The sequence below is a fragment of the Lepus europaeus genome, chromosome 16, assembly GCF_033115175.1.
Source record: "Lepus europaeus isolate LE1 chromosome 16, mLepTim1.pri, whole genome shotgun sequence".
In the NCBI taxonomy this organism is placed as follows: Eukaryota; Metazoa; Chordata; class Mammalia; order Lagomorpha; family Leporidae; genus Lepus; species Lepus europaeus.
The window spans coordinates 73,833,436-73,851,377 of record NC_084842.1 but is presented as its reverse complement, the minus strand read 5'-3'; the positions used below and the strand labels follow the sequence as shown (position 1 = coordinate 73,851,377).

Below are 17,942 nucleotides of genomic sequence, written 5' to 3'. Positions count from 1 at the left end.
TCCAGCTCTCTGTTACGGCTGGGAAAGCAGTAGAAGATGTCCCAAGTCTTTGGGCTCCTACACCCGCATGGGAGACACAAAAGAAGCTCCTGGCTCCTGGCTTCGGATTAGTACAGCTCAGCCATTGCAGCCAATTGGGGAGTGAACCATCAGATGGAAGATCTCTCTGCCTCTCCTCTCTCTGTATAACTCTGACTTCCAAATAAATAAATAAATCTTTTTTTTTTTTTTTAAAGAATAGGACCAGCGCCATGGCTTACTTGGTTAATCCTCTGCCTGTGGTGCTGGCATCCCATATGCACACTGGGTTCTAGTCCCAGTTGCTCCTCTTCCAGTCCAGCTCTCTGCTGTGGCCTGGGAGGGCAGTGGAGGATGGCCCAAGTGCTTGGGCCCCTGCACCCCCATGGGAGACCAGGAGGAAGCACCTGGCTCCTGGCTTTGGATTGGTGCAGCACAAGCTGTGACAGCCACTTGGGGAGTGAACCAACGGAAGGAAGACCTTTCTCTCTGTCTCTCTCTCTCTCACTGTCTATAACTCTACCTGTCAAATAAATAAAAAAATAAAAAAGGTAATAAAAATAATAGTAGTAGCAGTAATAATAATACACCTCTATGAGAGGCTGGTGGTACTGGTCAGCCCTAGAGTCACTAACCATCAGAAAACACAGCTCTCTGAAGGCTGCCTGAATCTGGTGAACAAAGCTTTCAGGTTTGAAGGACCAGCAAGGATGTGCTTTGGCTAGAGAGCTAGTTTCGGTCTGTGTGAGCTAGAAGTCACTGCCAGGTTCCGTATCTAATTCTTTGCTCCTGCTTGTCAATCAAAATGCCCCCTTTCTTGGATGAACCTGCTTCAGCTGGGACTTAAGGGGGGATACCATGAAAATATGGATATGGAGTTTCACATGGAACTTAGGGTGGTACATAAAATTCCCAGGTTGCTTCACACCTGTAGAGGTACCACCTACTATCTCACAAGAGGACAACAACTGGGGCGGAGGGATCTCTCTCTTGTCAATGAATGGAGGTTCTGCACAGGTGCCCTTTCCTCCTCCCCACCTCTCATCCCTTGGAGCAATGCTCTGGCTCAATGCCCACTCATAATGGGTATTTCTTTGTGTAGGGCAGTCCAAGCTTATACATGCATGTGTGTTCACTTTCTCACCTTTTGAATACATTTTCTTACCACTTTGTGCAAGACAAGAGCCTGAAGTAAGATTAATACACCTGTGCCTACATCAATAGGAGTGAGTCTGTTATCAAAAGCTCAGTCCTTGTCAATGGTATCAAATTAAAATAATGAGGACAAAGCTTGAGGATAAAGCAAAGAGAACATTTACTTTATTGAGAGATGAAGAGGCAGCATAATCACGTTTCCAGAACCACTGTCCTGCTGAATGAGGGTGCTTTGAGGTTGGTAAAGAGGCTACGGGGAAGGGGGGATCAAGGATAAGGGAAACAAAGACTAGGGACAGCTTGCATTTTGTCCCCTAGCCAGGAGAAAAAGGACTGGTTGGAGTCACAGTGGTTATTTGGCTCAGATACATGTTCAGCTTGTGTGCAAGTTCCTGTTTGGTCAGTAATGCTGTTCTCTTCTGGGAGCTTTTATGATGGCCAAGGGGGTTTCAGTCAGCCTAGGAGCTGCCAGTAGGTGATGGTTTCTTTATGCCCTGGGCCTAGAGTTCCCCTGCCCAGATCTAGAATTCCTCTAAATAGAACCTCTTGAAACAAGATGAGCCATCAAGGTGTTATCTGTTGGAGAAGCAAATGACTTCATGAGTCTGGTGATTAGAACTTTGTAGGGCTGGTTCTCCTACTTCTTCCATTCAGTGAGTTAATTTTAGTACTATGAAAAGGCAAGGCACACTTTAAACTCAGGGAGGGAGCCTAGGAGACTGGACTTGATGGTGTATAGCATCTGCATTCAAGGCACTGTTTAGGGGCTGTTTCAGCTCCAGTAGGAGCAGCCAGTGTCAGCAGCACTTCTCTGCCAGTGTTCCCAGAGGATGTGACACTGACATTAGCAAGGGTTTCAGTGGGTCCTCCTCAGATTTGTGATGTAGACACCATCACTTGCTTCCATGGGGAAGTCAAGGCTGGTGCCTAAGTGGGTTCTGGCTACAGGAAATTTGAAGACATCCTTCTCCTTCATTTGCAGGACATCAAGGGCTCAAAGCATGCCCGGCATCAGGAACAACACTGTATGGACCTCTCCCCGGGTGCCCAGAAAGCAATGTGGATTAGAAGCACACTGATCTGGAACTGGGGATCAGTGTGCTTCTAATCCACATTTTGAACTCTGCAGGCTTGAGAATATTTATGTTGACTTTGAATAGAGAAGAGGCCTAAGGCTGAAGATGAACTGACATCCTAAGGATACCTCCAGACCTTAGCATCCTCAGTGTTTGGAGGTGATGGGAAGCAGGAGGACAGGGGTATCTAGCCTTTGATTCAGGATCCCAAGGACAGGGGCCAACTTTGTGGCACAGCAGGTTAAGCTGCTGCCTCCAACACCAGCATCCTCTATGAGCACTGGTTCGAGTCTTGGCTGATCTGTTTCCACTCCAGCTCCCTGCTGATGTACCTGGGAAAGCAGTGGAAGATGGCTCAAGCGCTTGAGCCCCTGCCACCCATGTGGGAGACCCTGATGGAATTTCTGGTTCCTTGCTTCTGCTTGGCACAGCCTCAGCTGTTGCATTTGGGGAATAAACCAGTGAACAGAAGATCTTCCTGTCTATTTCTCTCTTCATTTCAAACAAATAAAATAAATGATAAAAAGAAAAAAATCCCAAAGAGAAACTTGGCTACACTCTCCTAGTTTTTCATAGGCTCCAAGTTGTGCCTGTTTTCCAATCTAGTTGATCTCAAATAATTGTATTGTCATTGACATTGTTCTTTTTCTCTCTGATACTACATTGCATTGGGTGTCATTCTACTCTTTGATATTTCCTTTTCACACTGTGAACCTCCAGTACACTGATTTATTCGCCATGGGAGGAAAGCTCTTTGGAAGTTCCAAACTCAATCCCTGCAGCAAGATTAATAATCAAAGATACTCGCCGGTGTGCACACACGCATGGGCCTTAGGTGGATTAGCTGCAGCCCGCTCCTGAGGCATGTGGCACACCTGTGCATTGCCATGGCTTCGAAACAAAACCAGCTCTAAGTGTGCAGCAAGGGCTTTGAACTTGCCTGCGCTCTTCCTGGTATTTACCAGGGCCAGGACTCAGAGACAGCGCCTCCTTAAATTCTGCCCTCCTGGCACCTGAACTGCCTCAGTGTAATCCCAGCTCTGCTCACCACTTCTCCAAAAGTACCAGTGGAGTTAGATCACATTAGAGGATGGGCATTTTAAAATCGAGGACCTGAGTTTCTAACCCCAAGTTTGTGGGAAGAGCCTGTCTGAGGAGTCTGAATCCTATTGTTGGGGTAGACAGAGGCCCTGGCAGCTGGGGTCTGAATAACATCCTTAAATGAGCTCTGCTGGGCTCCACACCACAGCTGTGTGTATTTGTTGGAAAGCTCCCAAAAGGAATTGCAAGGGTTTTGCCTCTACTGACTGCCCTTTATTCTCAGAGCAATAAGCTCACAGTTGAGCTTCGAGTGGTATTGAGTGGTTTTTGTGATTACTTGTATGCCATTATTAGTATCAGCCTGTCAACACCTTGAAGGCAGAGCACATTTTTTGTTTGTTTTGAAAATTACTCAACAATAAATCCTTAATTCTATAGCAATATGGCTTTTTGAAATGGTGAGTGATACACGGCTGTTGTTTTCTATTTCTTTCATGCTAAATCTTATGGGGTGTACAGCCTTCATTAAATAAACGCAAATAGTGTAATTGAATCCCACGTGAGCCTGCCATTAATTATCTCACATATATCTTCATTTCCAGGCTGGTGATCTGGGCCAGCATTCAAGACAGCGAAGAATAATACCCAGTGAAGGTTCTGAAATCCTTTTATTTGGTGGGGATTGATGACACAAAGGCACACAAGCAGGAACCGTGCACAGATACACATGTTCAATTTCACGTGTCATATCTACAGCGGCATGACCACATGGGTGGATAGGTGTAACTCATGCACTTACGAGTGGGTCACACACACACATACCCAGTATTTCAGTTTTTTAGCTGCCAAGTCAACAGGAAACCCAACTCAGAAAGGCCTAAGCCACACAGGGAATTGGCTGGTTTGCAAGGATTATTTCCTTCCACCTTGCTTCTGTATCACTGGGTTGATGCTTTTTACATCTCTGCAATGGCTGCTAAACCCTTGCTCATCGAGGTGCAGCAGGAGGAGCCTGACCCTTGGGATACCTTCTAGGAAAGAGGGTAAAAGTTTCTTTTTCAGAGACCCCAACAAACTTTTTCTCACCTATCACTGTTTTTTTTTTTTTTTTTTGACAGGCAGAGTGGGCAGTGAGAGAGAGAGACAGAGAGAAAGGTCTTCCTTTGCCGTTGGTTCACCTTCCAATGGCCGCTGTGGCCAGTGCGCTGCAGCCGGCACCGCGCAACTGATTAGGCCTATGTCTGATCCAATGCCTGTAGTCAATGAATGAGATATGAAGACAGCCTTGCACTGATCCCTGGAACTGATGAGTTATTGGATGGGGCCCAGTGTCAGATTTTCTCAAAGCGTATAGGCTGCATAGGGCAAAGCATATCTCCATAGGAAAATCCGATTCTGTTACCAGAGGTGGGTGGTCCAGATGAATAAATATCCTGGACCCCTAGTTGTCACACATGCACACACACACATGTGCACCACACAATACACACACACGCACCACACACACATCATGTGTTGTCAGAATTTTCAAAGATTCCCTTTATTACTGATAGACTTTCCTTACCTCACACTTTGTCAGATCCTATTGATTAAGCAACAGCGTTATTCAAACGAATTCATTTTTGCCTTTTCATACACGAGAAGCTGGTATTATCGCAGTGAGTTTACATAATTGCAGCATAAAGCAATAAAACTGATGTTGTAGATAGCCTGGAAGACTTCATAGGAAGTAAATATATGATTGCAATTAGAATTATTGAGATGTTCAGCTAACTGATGACTTGCTGGAGTGAGGGGCCCTGTTTGGGAATAACTTTTGTAAAATGTGGGTTCCTAGGCCAACATCTGACTAGCTCTTTGTTGGCCAAGGCAGAGATCAAGATGAATAACCCCGTGTGTGTCTGGGGTCGTGTTGGTCTTCAGGATGCCTTGCCCATCTGAGCTTCTTCCCTTTGCTCTCCTGCTTCCTTTCTTCTCCAGGGTTGTGCTATCACTGAAGAGGAGCCCCTGTTGGAAGAGAGCACTTTGAAGTTGTTACAGGAAACAGTGAGGGCGAGGGCGTTCTTGGATCTTGTCTCATGTAGAATTTCTCCGTGGACTGGACAGTGAGCAGAGCAAGATTTCCTTAAGTCTGAAACCTGCTGCAGCAGTCAGGAGAGGGGCTCCAAGGGAGGAAGACCAGAGAAGCCTGGCAGGGTGGGGTCTTTTATGCATAATTTGGGGGAGCAAAATAACAGCTAACAATCAATCAGAGGGTGGGGAGAAAATCACGAGGACCAGAATTGTAATCCTGTGTGGCCTGCTCAAGATAAAACAAAAAACCCATCAGAAGGATGGGATTGGAAATTTCCTCTTGTTATGCTCATGATAGAAGCTCAGAAGGTTGGGTTCAGTAATTTTATCTTGCTAATGGCAGCTTCTTGGGAGAAGTAAGCATTTTGTCCACACTAAATGGACTGCCCCTTTCACCATTCCAACAAAGGCCAGACCTAGCTTCACATTAGCCCATCTAGCTCCTCACAAAGTCATTATATTGCTTCCCAGGATCACTTCCTCTCTTCCCCTCCAGAACCTGCAACTGCCCTCTGCCCCAATCTAGTTATTATTCCAAGAATGTATTTGTTATCAACTCTCTAACAAAACCAAAGTTCTGTTCTTATTCACTGCAGTGTTAAGTGGCTTCCTTGAGGGGCTGGTCGTGAGTGGGCAGTGCTCCATGGGAACCAAGTTCCTCCCATCTAGGAATTCCTAGGGCCTTGGAGCTTGCCAGTGCAGTCTGTCTACCTAACCAGTGGATCAAAGAATTAAGAGAAATATTGTGATTGTGTAGGCAAATGTTAGTGACTCCACCTAGAAGGGGTGCACAGTCCCCTGCCCATAGTCCCTACTAGCTGAACAGAGTTCTGTGGCCACACCTATTTGCAAGGGACCTGACAAGTGTATTTAACAGCAGACCCAGCTGGAAAAGGAGATAGAATTGGCTATAACACCCAGACATCTTTGCTACAGACAGAAAATGCTCATTTAGAACTTTACTTTTCCCTGAATACAGGTCGTGGGCACATTCTGAATGCCACAATTTTTGAATCTCAGCAGAGTCTGACTAATGAGGCTTAGTATTTGTTAAAGGTCTTGGCGTTAACAAAGAAGCAGGCTTCTGCAAGGTGTTTTGGTTTGGTTTGGTTTGGTTTACTCCTAGAGAGCACTGAATTCATAGTCCCTTAGCACTCCCAGGACTTCTGGAAACCGAATGCTTAGAGAAAAGGACCTCAATGCAAGTAACTAATGTAGGCCTCCAGCTTGGGATGCACACAGTGCCTGCCTCTCATGAACAGCAGGGTTGGTCTTGCTCTTCTGCAGCAGTCTCTTGGGAAGGTGGCAGGACTCAAAGGGGTTATTGTGTGCTTATGTTGAACGTAGCTGAACATCCTCAGATGTACACTCTTGCAGGAGGATTTCCCTGTCTAAACAGCAGAATCAGTGGATTTGAAGGGACTTGATAGTTTGCAGAGTGAATATCTGGCTTTAACCCGTGTGGCCCCAAACTGAGGGGTGGGAGAACAGAGACACCAGGCAATTAAAACACTTTTGGTCTTATAGGACCTCAGTTTTCTTTCTTTTCTTCTGCAAGAATTCTAATGTTTTCACAGGCCCCTGAAAAGGCTCCAAGCTTTAGTCATTGCCAATATTGTTGTTTAAAATTAATTTTTAAAAATTCAAAAATTTTATTTATTCTCACTTTATTTGAAAGGCAGAGAGACAGAGACTGAGCAGAGATCTTCCATCTTTTGGTTTGCCCTCTGAATACCCACAACAGCCAGGGATGAGCCCGGCTGGAGCCAGGAGTTCAGAACTCAATCCGCTGTGAATGATGCTGATCAGACATGGAGTAGGCGGGACTTGAGCTGGGAGTCACAGGTGGCAACTTAGCTGTTGTGCCAAACACCTGCTCCAGGACCTCATTTTTCTTTTCTTTTCTTTTCTCTTCTTTTCTCTTCTTTTCTTCTCTCTTCTTTTCTTCTCCTCTTCTCTTCTCTTCTCTTTTTAAGATTTTATTTATTTATTTGAGAGGTAGAGTTACAGACAGTGAGAGGGAGAGACCGAGAGAGAGGTCTTTCTTCCATTGGTTCATTCCCCAAGTAGCCACAATGGCCAGAGCTGTGCCGATCTGAAGCCAGAAGCCAGGAGCTTCCTTTTCTGGTCTTCCATGCAGGTGCAGGGACTCAAGGACTTGGGCCATCTTCTACTGCTTCCCCGGGCCACAGTAGAGAGCTGGATTGGAAGTGGAGCAGCCGGGACTAGAACAGGTGCCTATATGGGATTCTGGTGCCACAGGCGGAGGATTAACCTGCTGTGCCACAGCACCAGCCCCAAGGACCTCGTTTTTCTTAATGGCCCAAAACTGGAGTGGAGGGGACCCAAATAATGACAAATTAAATTACCAGCCTGTCTTGATGGGACTGTGAACTTAGAATTTTGTTTGTATAAAGAAAATAAAGAAATGTAGTAATGAGTTCTCTGAAAGGTGAGAAGGACACAGATGGGGCTCTGGGTAACAGGACAGGGTAGAGAGAACACCGAGAGAGCTGTTGTCCCCAGGTCCTGGTGACCCATCTGGGGTCCACAAGGCTTTGTAGTAACACTCAGACACGGTTTGCTGCTTTCACTCCCATCTCTCTTCTATGAGTGGACAGTGGAGTTTTCCAGAGGAAGCAGCCCACCAGGAAGCAGATATGAGTATCCAGCTGTCTCCTATTACAGCAGGTGTGAAAGAGATTTGCAGACATGTAAAACAAGGGGCCAACATTGTGGTTTGGCAGGTTAAGGCACCACCTGTGATGCCAGCATCCCATATTGGAGCATTGATTTGAGTCCTGACTGTTCCACTTCCGATCCAGCTCTCTGCTAATGCAGCTGGCAATGTAGCAGAGGATGGCCCAAGTACTTGGGACTGTGGCACCCACGAGGGAGACCCAGATGGAGTTCCTGGCTCCTGGCTTCAGCTTGGCCCAGTCCAGGCCCATTATGGCCACTCAGGGAGTAAACCAGTAGGTGAAAGTTCTCCCCCTCGCCCCATCACACTTTTAAATAAATAATTGAGTCTTAAAAAATAAAACAATACAACTCTTCTCAGTTAATATTTGTCTTTTATTCAGTGGTTAATAGGTTATAAAATAGATTATTAAATATTTATAAAATAGGTTAGCATGCTTTTTATTGCAGTCTTAAATGAAGCCAAAAATAAATATTGTGTAAAAAAGTTTAGGTTTATATTCTAACACCATAAATAGTAATAGAGACCACCTAAGTTATAGAAAACAAATCTACTTGGTAGCCTCACTTATAAAGAGACTATAAAGAGGTCGTTGACACCCCGATACCTGAGAATGCTGTACTAGCATCTGATCAGAGAACAATTAAATTCTGCTCTTTGGGAAAAAATGACTTCAGAAAACATGGATCCCTGAAAAGTTGGATTGTTCCTTCTGGAGAAGTCTTTGGAAGAGCACACGTGTTAGCGAGCAGAAAGTGATTGGTGGGATAACTCAATTTTAACACCAAGCCACACAGTCGCTTGTAAACCTAAAAAATTGCAATACTGCCATCTAGTGTTGCATAGTGAAAACATTTCTCTTTTTTACCCTTTACTATTTATGATTACTTCAAAATCGAATGACTGTCCAGTTATATTTAATCGTTTGACCTGCGTTTTTGATATTATTTCAGGAAACAGGTATTTTTGATGTCTGAAATGTTTTCCCTTATTTCCTTCTACAGGTAGCCTCTTTTTTCAGGGTTAAGGTAACAGGAGAGAGTAGGATTTCAATCTCTGTCTCCTAACCTGTGCTCCTGTTAGGACACAGTGTAGGAAGATGTAGTGCGGTCGTGGGGAACTCAATAAAGCATCTTCCTCACTTTGATTATGCCTAACTCCTTTCTCCATGGGCACTTTTAAAAAAGTAAACTTTTTGTTCTGCCTACTATGAGAAGCATAGAATAGTTGCAAAAGCACAGAGCTCCCATACACCCTTCACGCAGTTCTTCCAGTTGTCCACATTGTGCAGTACTGTTCTGCGTTGCCACTTGGCGCCTGTGGGACCTGGCAGAATCAATGGGAAGTCTCAGGATAGGCTGTGTGACTGTGGAACTTCAGCACTCAAAGTGTGGGGAGCAGCCAGGGCAGGATGGCCAAGAGAGCAGGCTTTATGTACAGAAGGCTAGTGCCTGGGTCGTCACTAACTTCTCCACGGCTTCGGAATTCCAAGGGAAAATTATTTCCATCATAAAACGCTGAAGTAAACACACCGCATGGGAAGCATGAGTTAGACTCAAGACAATCCCAGAACCACAGCATTTCAGGACATTTATCTCTCGAGGCCCCTTTAACAGAGAGGTGTGTTCACGGATTTGCATCCTGGGAAGAGGAGGGGGAACAGAGGGGGCCAGGCGAGGCGAGAGGTGAAGAGACATGAAGTCAGCTCTCGGAGGAATGTGGAGGAGATGGCAGACCACAGCTCTGTGTGGCCTCATATTGCGCAGAGCAGAATGGAGCGGGGAAGAGAGCTGTTGGAACAGCTCAGAGACTCACTTCTGTTGGAGTGTTTTGTGGTGAATTAGTGATTAGAGAAGATTAAGTAGCTATAAAGAGTGGATGGTTAATCCCAGAGAAAATAAAACGCTGCATGTCAGCATGGTGTGCAACATGGCTCAACTTTGAACCACATATAGTCAGAGTAATGTAGAGATTGAGTTTATTTAAACAGAGAAGCCATGATTATGCTGGGTGGATTGAGGCAGGTAAGGGAAGGAGAAGAGAGAGAGAGCACAACCAGATTGTCCACCCCTAGACTCAGAAGTCAAAAGTTACTGAAATTGAAAAATAATTTATGTAGCAAAATCAGCCCATTCTTATAAAACATGGGCATAAATATCAGAAGAAGCAATTGAAATGGTAATCTCTAAGGGTAGGCGTCAGAAATTGGGAAAATTAACCAAGAGAACGTGCTAGTAGGATTATATAACCTTGTAAAAGTCCATGTGTTGCAGGAACAGGGAAAAGATCAACTTAGCACCCAAGCTGACTAAGCAACTCCGTTAATCAGGGCGCAGTGGGAAAACAAAGTGCAATTGCTCACCTTGTACAAAGTGTGGATTCTTATCAAGGCTGTGGCCAATCAAGTGGGATCCTATAATCTGGCTCCTATCTCGTTTGCATATATATCTGCCACCTGAGAGATCACTTATTGTCCGCACAATTGCCTGGCTCTCTGGCTGAAGGGCACGGGGCTGTGTTAGTTGAGGGTTCCAACTTGGCAGCTTCCGAAACCATGGCTTTTCCCGCAGACTTCGGATGGGGGGCCGCCACTGCAGCTTATCAAGTGGAAGGTAGGAGAAGTGCCCTCCCCTTCGCCATGGCTGGACTGGGTCCCTTGTGGTGGGTGCTGGGTGCCTGGGGAAGACGGTAGGGGGAGGAGGCTGACCACAAGAAGGGAAGGGACTGGAGAGCTCAGGATGCCATCCATGACATGGTCCCCCTTTCAGACAGCACCAGCCCATGTTCCCATGTCTGTTTCCTTGAGCACTGGGGTAGTGGAGGGTGGAGGTGAAGCTCGGGCTACTGCTGTATTTTCCAGCAGTCTAACGCTACGGGAGACATCAGTTTACACTGGAGCAACTGCTTGTTTGTAATTGGTTTCTTGGGCACATTTTACCCAGCTCCCCTCAAAAGGAGAGCAGTTTCTCCTAGTGGCTGAAAAAAATATTGGGTGAAATGATTCAAGGAGCCCTTCATTACCGGAGAAAAGTGCCCTGTTCTTTTCCTAGCAGGCACGGAGACAAATCTCATAAAGGTCACCCCACATGCAGGGGCTCCGTGCAGTGAAGGGGAGCAGTATCTGATATAGTAAAGAGCACCCGGGATGACGTGGAGGCTGGGCCCTGGGCCTTGTCCTCCCATGGGTGCCTCCATTGTTCTCCCCGAGTCTCAGTTTTGTCATGTGTAAAATGGGAAGATTGAATTTAGTTTTCTAAAAGTAAATTATTAAGGATTTAGGGATTGTTAGTAGGTTACCATGGAGGAAAATATTTGGTTAAATAAGTGGTGAAACCTGGGGTTAAACAAGGCTAAGTGAGATCCTTGTAGTAGATTCCTATGGCTGCTGTAACCACTTATCACCAACTAAGAGGCTTAAACAACAGAAAGGTATCCTCTTACAGTTCTGGAGGCAGGAACTAGCCATTCAAAAATAGAATTAACTGAAATAAATTTATCCTGGGTTAGGGCAGGCCCTTAATCCTATGGGACTGGCGTCCTGAGAAGAAGGAAATCTGAACACAGATAGATACACAGAAGGAGAATGTCCCATGGCAGGCAGAGGTAGAGGTTGGAGGGATGCACCTTAAGCCAATGAACTCCAAAGACTAATGGCCACCATCAGAGGCGAGGAAGAGGCAAGGCAGGACTTAGCTAGAGTCTTGGTGGGATCAGGGCCCTGCTAACCCCTTGAGTTTGGATTTATGGCCTGTGATAGAACTTTTTGTTGTTTAGGCCATCTGTGGTATGGTACTTTCTTACTGCTCTTCTGGAAATCTAATACACCAACCAAAACAAATTAACCAATCAATGAAATAATTCTTATAGTACATGTTAGAATGACAGGAGGGTGTTATAGTAAAGGATCAGTGAAAGTGGCCACTCCAGGTTGGATGACCAAGGGGGAATCTCTGTGAATTAGTGTCTGTTCATCCAAGACTTTAGAGATGTTAAGGAGAGAGAGCCATTTGAAGATGGGCTCTTTTTCTAGAAAGGGAGGCAGTACAACTTGATCTTGGAGCAACCCATGCTGCTTAGTATTCCCAGCTTCTGTGCATATTTACCAGGCCTGAATAAATGGGAGTGAGGAGCTGCTGTTACAGCAATTGCAATGACTGCCCTGTGGAAGATGCCTCCTGTGGAGGACCCCGCATTATTGCACATATATGTTTTGTGCTACAAGGCTCTCTTAAAAGAATGTTTGAGAACATCTTGGTTAGCAAGGATTCCATGCTACTTTCTCCCTACAGGGTATCTTCTTTCACCTCCCAGACAATTTTCATTAGGTTAGGGTGGGTGATTGAGTGGGCTGGCCGTCTAGGAGGGAAAATAAAACAGCTGATCCTTATTCATTTCGTTCTCGAAGGGCAGGTAGGCAGATCATGCAGGTGGCAGAACACGGGTGCTGGGTGCACAGAACCATGCTCTGAAAGCGGCAGAGTGGCGATCATGAAGCTGGGCTCTGGAGCCAGGCTCTGTAGACTTGAACTTTGTTTCTGCTTTCACTCGCCTGGTGACTTTGGGCAATGCACTCAACTTTTCTGTGCCTCCTGATATAAGAGAAACTTTAGAACAATTCAGTTTAGCAGTGGAGCAAGGAAAGGAGTCATGAATTGAGCTTCTCTCTGAAGCAGGGAAGAGAGCTCTGTTCAGGCAGTAGTTATAGACAGAAAAAGGATGTGACATGCAGAAATAGCCCACTTGGTTACAACTCAGAGTGTAACTTGTTGGGAAATGTCTTATCAGTGTGCAGCCTGTGTTTGGCTAAAAGCTTTTTCTACTTTAGCTGAGACTCAGTTACCTGCTAGAAAAATAGCCTCTCAATTTGCATTTTGTTTAGATATTAGGTTATAATTTATTATATACAGAGTGCTTTAGGCAAAATTTAATATTTCTCAACTGTAAGATGGGAATAATGATGGTATCTACTGTATCACATAGCTATGAGGCATAAGTTAGATGACACTTAGTGTGGTATTCATATTTGAGAGATCACAATGAATACTGAGAATGACTCACTATAGAACTTTTCAGTTAACTTAGAATAAATAAGCAGCCTCTTGTGCAAGACAGCACAGTGGGTGTCAGTTACCAACTTCCAGTCTCTGCTTTCCTAGGACCTGGAGCAACCAAACTGATCCAGGCTGATCTCCTCTCTTCAGGCAGTTTCAAAGTTACTGCAGTTCCTCTGTCTGCCATTAGCCAGCTGGTCCCATGCTCTTCTGCACTGCGACAAATTTGGCCTTGCGGTGTTAAGACCTTTGTCTATTCTTTAACCTGTGATTGTGCTATTAACTCTCCTAGCAGCTTCTAGGGTAGGGAACTCGATCCAACATGCTTTGCTAAGAGTCATCAGCCTGTAGTCTATCAACTCAGAGTGGCTTTTCTATGTTTCTTTGTTGTCTAGCCTGGGAGCTCCTCCTAACCTTTTTTGTTGGGTTTGGATCCTACTCAAGCACTTATGTTCAAAGTGACTTTGAGTATGTAACTTATTTATATCTCACTTTCCTTACTTGCAGAAAAGGGAAGTGGTCACACTCACTGTACATTTGTTCTAGGGATTAAAGAGCTTAGCATATGTAACTGGAGCACAAAGGGGCCTGGCACACAGTACTTCCCGAATACTAAAATATCAATACTAGTACCAGCATGGTTTGAGTGTGTCCCTCACAACTTTGTGTGTTGGAAGCTGAGTCCCCAGTGTGGTAGTTAGACAGGTGATAGGAGCTTTAGGAGGTGTGGCCTGGCCCAAGGGCATTGGGTCATTTTGGGGTGTTCCTCTTGGAGGAATTAATAGAGCTTTGAAAGGACCCTGGGAGTTCCAATGGGAAGGTTGCTAGGAAGGAGCCACACTGGTCCCTCCTTGCTCTCTGGTTTCCTGTCTTGCCATGTCACCTCTCCCTCTGACATGTGCTCCTGCCATCATGTGATCACCAGAACCAGCATATGTCAGTGCCATGCTGTCGAACCTCCAACACTGTGAACTGATGGAAACTTCTTTCTTTATGAAGTAACCAGCCACTGTAAAGGGAATGATTCAGACATCAGTGCCATTGTTTTTCTTTCTCTTGGATGCATGCTGTCCTTGATAAGGAGAGTAACATCGTCTGCTCCATTCAGTGGGAATTGTCCTTTGTTACTCTGATTGCAAATTAGAATCTACTCTTTCCTTGCTCATTTTTGACAAGTTCTACCACAGCAGCAGCTGGGAGAGTTAATGCTTAACCAACCTTTCGACTGTTGCCTTCATTATGGACACAGCAAGTCAACATGTGTCTTTGTCAAACCAGGATGACCTGAGATTTAAAAGCTGAGGCCAATCTGTCACGTTTGATTTTTGAGACTCTTTGAACTTCTATGCTTCCACGGCCTCTGAAAGTCTATAGAATTTTAGAAGTCATAGGTATTCTGAATTGTATTTATAAATAAAATCTAACATTTCAGTGTTTTCTTGTAAAACACTACTCTGTATCTCTTGCTGCTGATTTTGAAAACACAGTTGTCTAAGTGTACTCTTCTTTGTTTTCAGATACTCACTTGAGAATTCTGAATAAAAACTAGTGTTCTCTCCCCTCTCTCCCACAGAAAAGTAGAGATATTCTGGCTCTGTTATGTGAGATGAGGGCATCGTCTTGGTCTTTGCAGGTTAGGTCAACTAAAAGCCACAGGGATCACATATTCATTGTATTAGTTCATTTTCTGTCACTATAACAAAGTACCCAAGAATGGTGTGTGTGTGTGTGTGTGTGAGTGTGTATAGAAAGAGAGAGAAAAAGAGAGAAAGAGAGAGAGAGAGAGAGAGAGAGAGAGAGAGAGAGAGAGAGAGAATGTATTCAGCTCACAATTTTGGAGTCAGTTTCAGTATCCAAGATCTGGTTGGCCCCATTGGTTTGGTGTCTGTGAGAGTCTATTGAAGGGAATCATGGCAGGAGCACGTGCAAGAGGGGTTAGGAGGAGAGACAAGAAGCCAGTGAATGTAGAAAGACAAGCTTGCTCCTTCATAATAACTCTTTTTCATAGGAACTAACTGCGGTTCTAGGAGAACTATCTTAATCCCATCTGCAAGCAGTGCTTCCAAACACATAATTACCTTGCAGTAAGCCCCACCTCCTAAAGAGTCTACTGTCTTAACACCATCACCACACAGGGGACAAAACTTCCAACACATAAAGTCTTAGAGGACTAACCACATTCAAACCAGGGCATATCTTGACTATTTGGTTGTATATGTTTTTAAGAAGATTTATTTTACTTATTTGAAAAACAGTAGCAAAGACAAAAGGAGAGAGAGAGAAGGATCTTCCCTCTGCTTGTTCATTCTCCAAATGGCTGCAAGAGCCAGAGCTGATCCAGTCCAAAGCCAAGAGCTAGGAATTCCATCAGGGTCTTGCTCATGGGTGACAGGGTCTCAGGTGCTTAAGCAATCGTCTGCTCTTTTCTCAGACACATTAGTAGGGAGCTAGTTTAAAAGTGGAACAGCTGGGATGTGAATCGGTGCTCTACTAGGATGCCTGCATTGCAGGAGCTGACCTAACCCTCTGTGCTATAATGCTGGTCCCTTGGTTGCACATTTGATCAAATGCCTGCTTTTCTCTCTTTTTAAAAAAATCTGTGATTAGTATTTAAAAAATTTTAATTTATTTTTATATATGTGATAGAATGATAGGGGGGGTGGATGAAGAGAGAGCGATCTATCTCATCTGCTATTTTACTCCCCAAATGCCTGCAATAGTCAGGGCTGGGTCAGGAGCCTGGAACTCCATCCAGGTCTCCCATGTGGATGAAAAGGAACTCAAGTTCTTGAGCTATCGTCGGCTGTCTGGGGAAATGTAAAGAGGAAGCCAATCAGAAGCAGAAGAGCCAGGAATAAAACTGGCACTCCTGTATGGAACGTGTGTGTCAAACAGCAGCCTCATTGCACCTCACTGCCCTCCCCCTTCTTCCTCTTCTTATTTATGTCCTTTCTTCCCCTCCTCTGGATACTTCACTGTTTATGGTTTTAAAGAAGAGTTTAATGTTTATTATATAAGAGTAGGCTGTGTGGTGCCTTGAGCCTTTTAGAGGAAAGCACAGTATAAATCTAATAAATAAATAATAAATAAGTGGTATAAGCAGGAAGAAAATTATGTGTTTTAGGTGAGTTGTAAAGAACATTGTAAAACCTATAAAATATATTTGTTAGACTAAGAGGCAGGGAAGAAAATGCAATCATCATGCGTACAGAATATTTTTAAGTAGTGAAAAATTCTCATGATTTTTAACCCTTTGTGAGTCTGACTTTATCCTCTGTTTTCTTTCCAGGAGGAATTTCAGGGGCATTTTGTTTACTTTCTTGGTAGGCCATAGAGGAGCTACAAAAATGGCATTTAGGACCCAGGTCTACAGCTCTTATGGGCTTGTAACTCCCAATACTTTCAAGGCTGAATGTTTCCTGTAAAATCCCACAAATCCTAAGCAAAGTCTACACTATTCCCTTAATACTTCCTAGTGGGATCTGTATTTGTGGGTGTTAAGGAGACAAAGGGGAAGCTTTGTGAGTGCCACTGTGAGCCCTTGATGTTGCACTAGATACCAATATAGTATGTGATTTTGATTTAACTTTGCCTTTATGTTGGCAGAAACTAGGGGTCATCTCTGACTTTGGCCATTTCTTTGTCGCCTTGGCGTGTCAAAGGTGGAATCATATAGTTAGCAAATCTGTGGTTATTTTTGCCCTACAAACATGAGCGAATGAACAAGGCAGCTGTAATAGCTAGTTTTAGGTCAAGTTTCTGGCAACTCTATACAGGCTATTTCTTCTCTGGTCTTTTCCGAAAGCTCGACTGTCAATATCAACCTGAGCTAGCAGCATGTTGCATGTACCTGCTATGGATGTCAGCACAGAGCCTGTATTTCTGCAGACCACTTCCTGTCTGCTTTCTCCACTCAGCCTATTTTAGCTGTGTATCTTGGTCCCTCTTTTCTGGTTTCCCTGCCCCCTTGGATTAAACATCCTAGATTGGAACTTTCTCTCTTGAAAGCCCTTCATAGTTTTCTAGAACTGGGCTATCTGCTTAAGATCTGCCTCATATCTAGAAAGAAGAAAGAAAAACCGGCTTAAAGCATGGTCATTTATCTCTTGGTGTATAAGGAAAAAGGAAGAAGAAAAGTGAAAAAGAAGAAAAAGAAAAGAAAAAATTTACCTGTGAGAACTATCATAGCTTAAATGTAAGTATGACAGAGAACACTCTAGTATCTTTCCCTCTATTTCAAATCTGATACTCATAAAAATCTCAAATATGCATTTTTACCATGAAGTTAGTGATGTAGGCATCATTGAAAGAATACAGGCTTAGGAGTGATATTCAAATTCTCATCAAGGAAAGCACTATCCACACTCACCAGTCAGATGTCAACTGTAAATAGTAGACATAGACTAGACCAGACCTGCAATGGCCAATCAGAGTGGATGCCCTTAGCAACCGCTGGGGCCATGTTTCCATTGCTGATTGACTTTCAGCCTTGAGCTTAGGAGTGGGAAACAACTAAACCATATAAATGTCTGGTTGTGGACTACTAGAGCAGTATTTTTAGAATCACTTCTCTAAGTCTTAGATTTCTCACCTGCAAAATTCTCGATGCTGTTCTCTCTCTCCTGCTCTTTCTAAAAAAAATTATTGGATGAATATTGGAGACTTTACTTTCATTTTTTTATTTTTTTAATTTTTTATACTTATTTGACAGGTAGAGTTACACAGTGAGAGAGAGAGAGACAGAGAGAAAGGTCTTCCTTCCATTGGTTCACCCCCTAAATGGCTGCTATGGCCACTGCTCCTTCCTCCTAGTCTCCCACGTGGGTG

General features: G+C 44.2%; 1 protein-coding gene across 4 annotated transcripts in view; it reads left to right on the top strand.

The window, feature by feature from the left end:
* LOC133775314 (cytosolic beta-glucosidase) overlaps positions 1 to 17,942 on the top strand; it is a 267,883-nt gene that overhangs the window by 139,858 nt on the left and 110,083 nt on the right. The window contains exon 1 of one of the 4 annotated variants that reach the window (XM_062213554.1): positions 10,450 to 10,676. The exons of the other annotated variants lie outside the window; for them this stretch is intronic. Coding sequence (XP_062069538.1) covers positions 10,619 to 10,676 — 58 coding nt within the window. The 5' untranslated portion in view covers positions 10,450 to 10,618. Of the gene's footprint in view, positions 1 to 10,449; positions 10,677 to 17,942 lie in introns of those variants that run through there. 4 annotated transcript variants of the gene reach the window in all.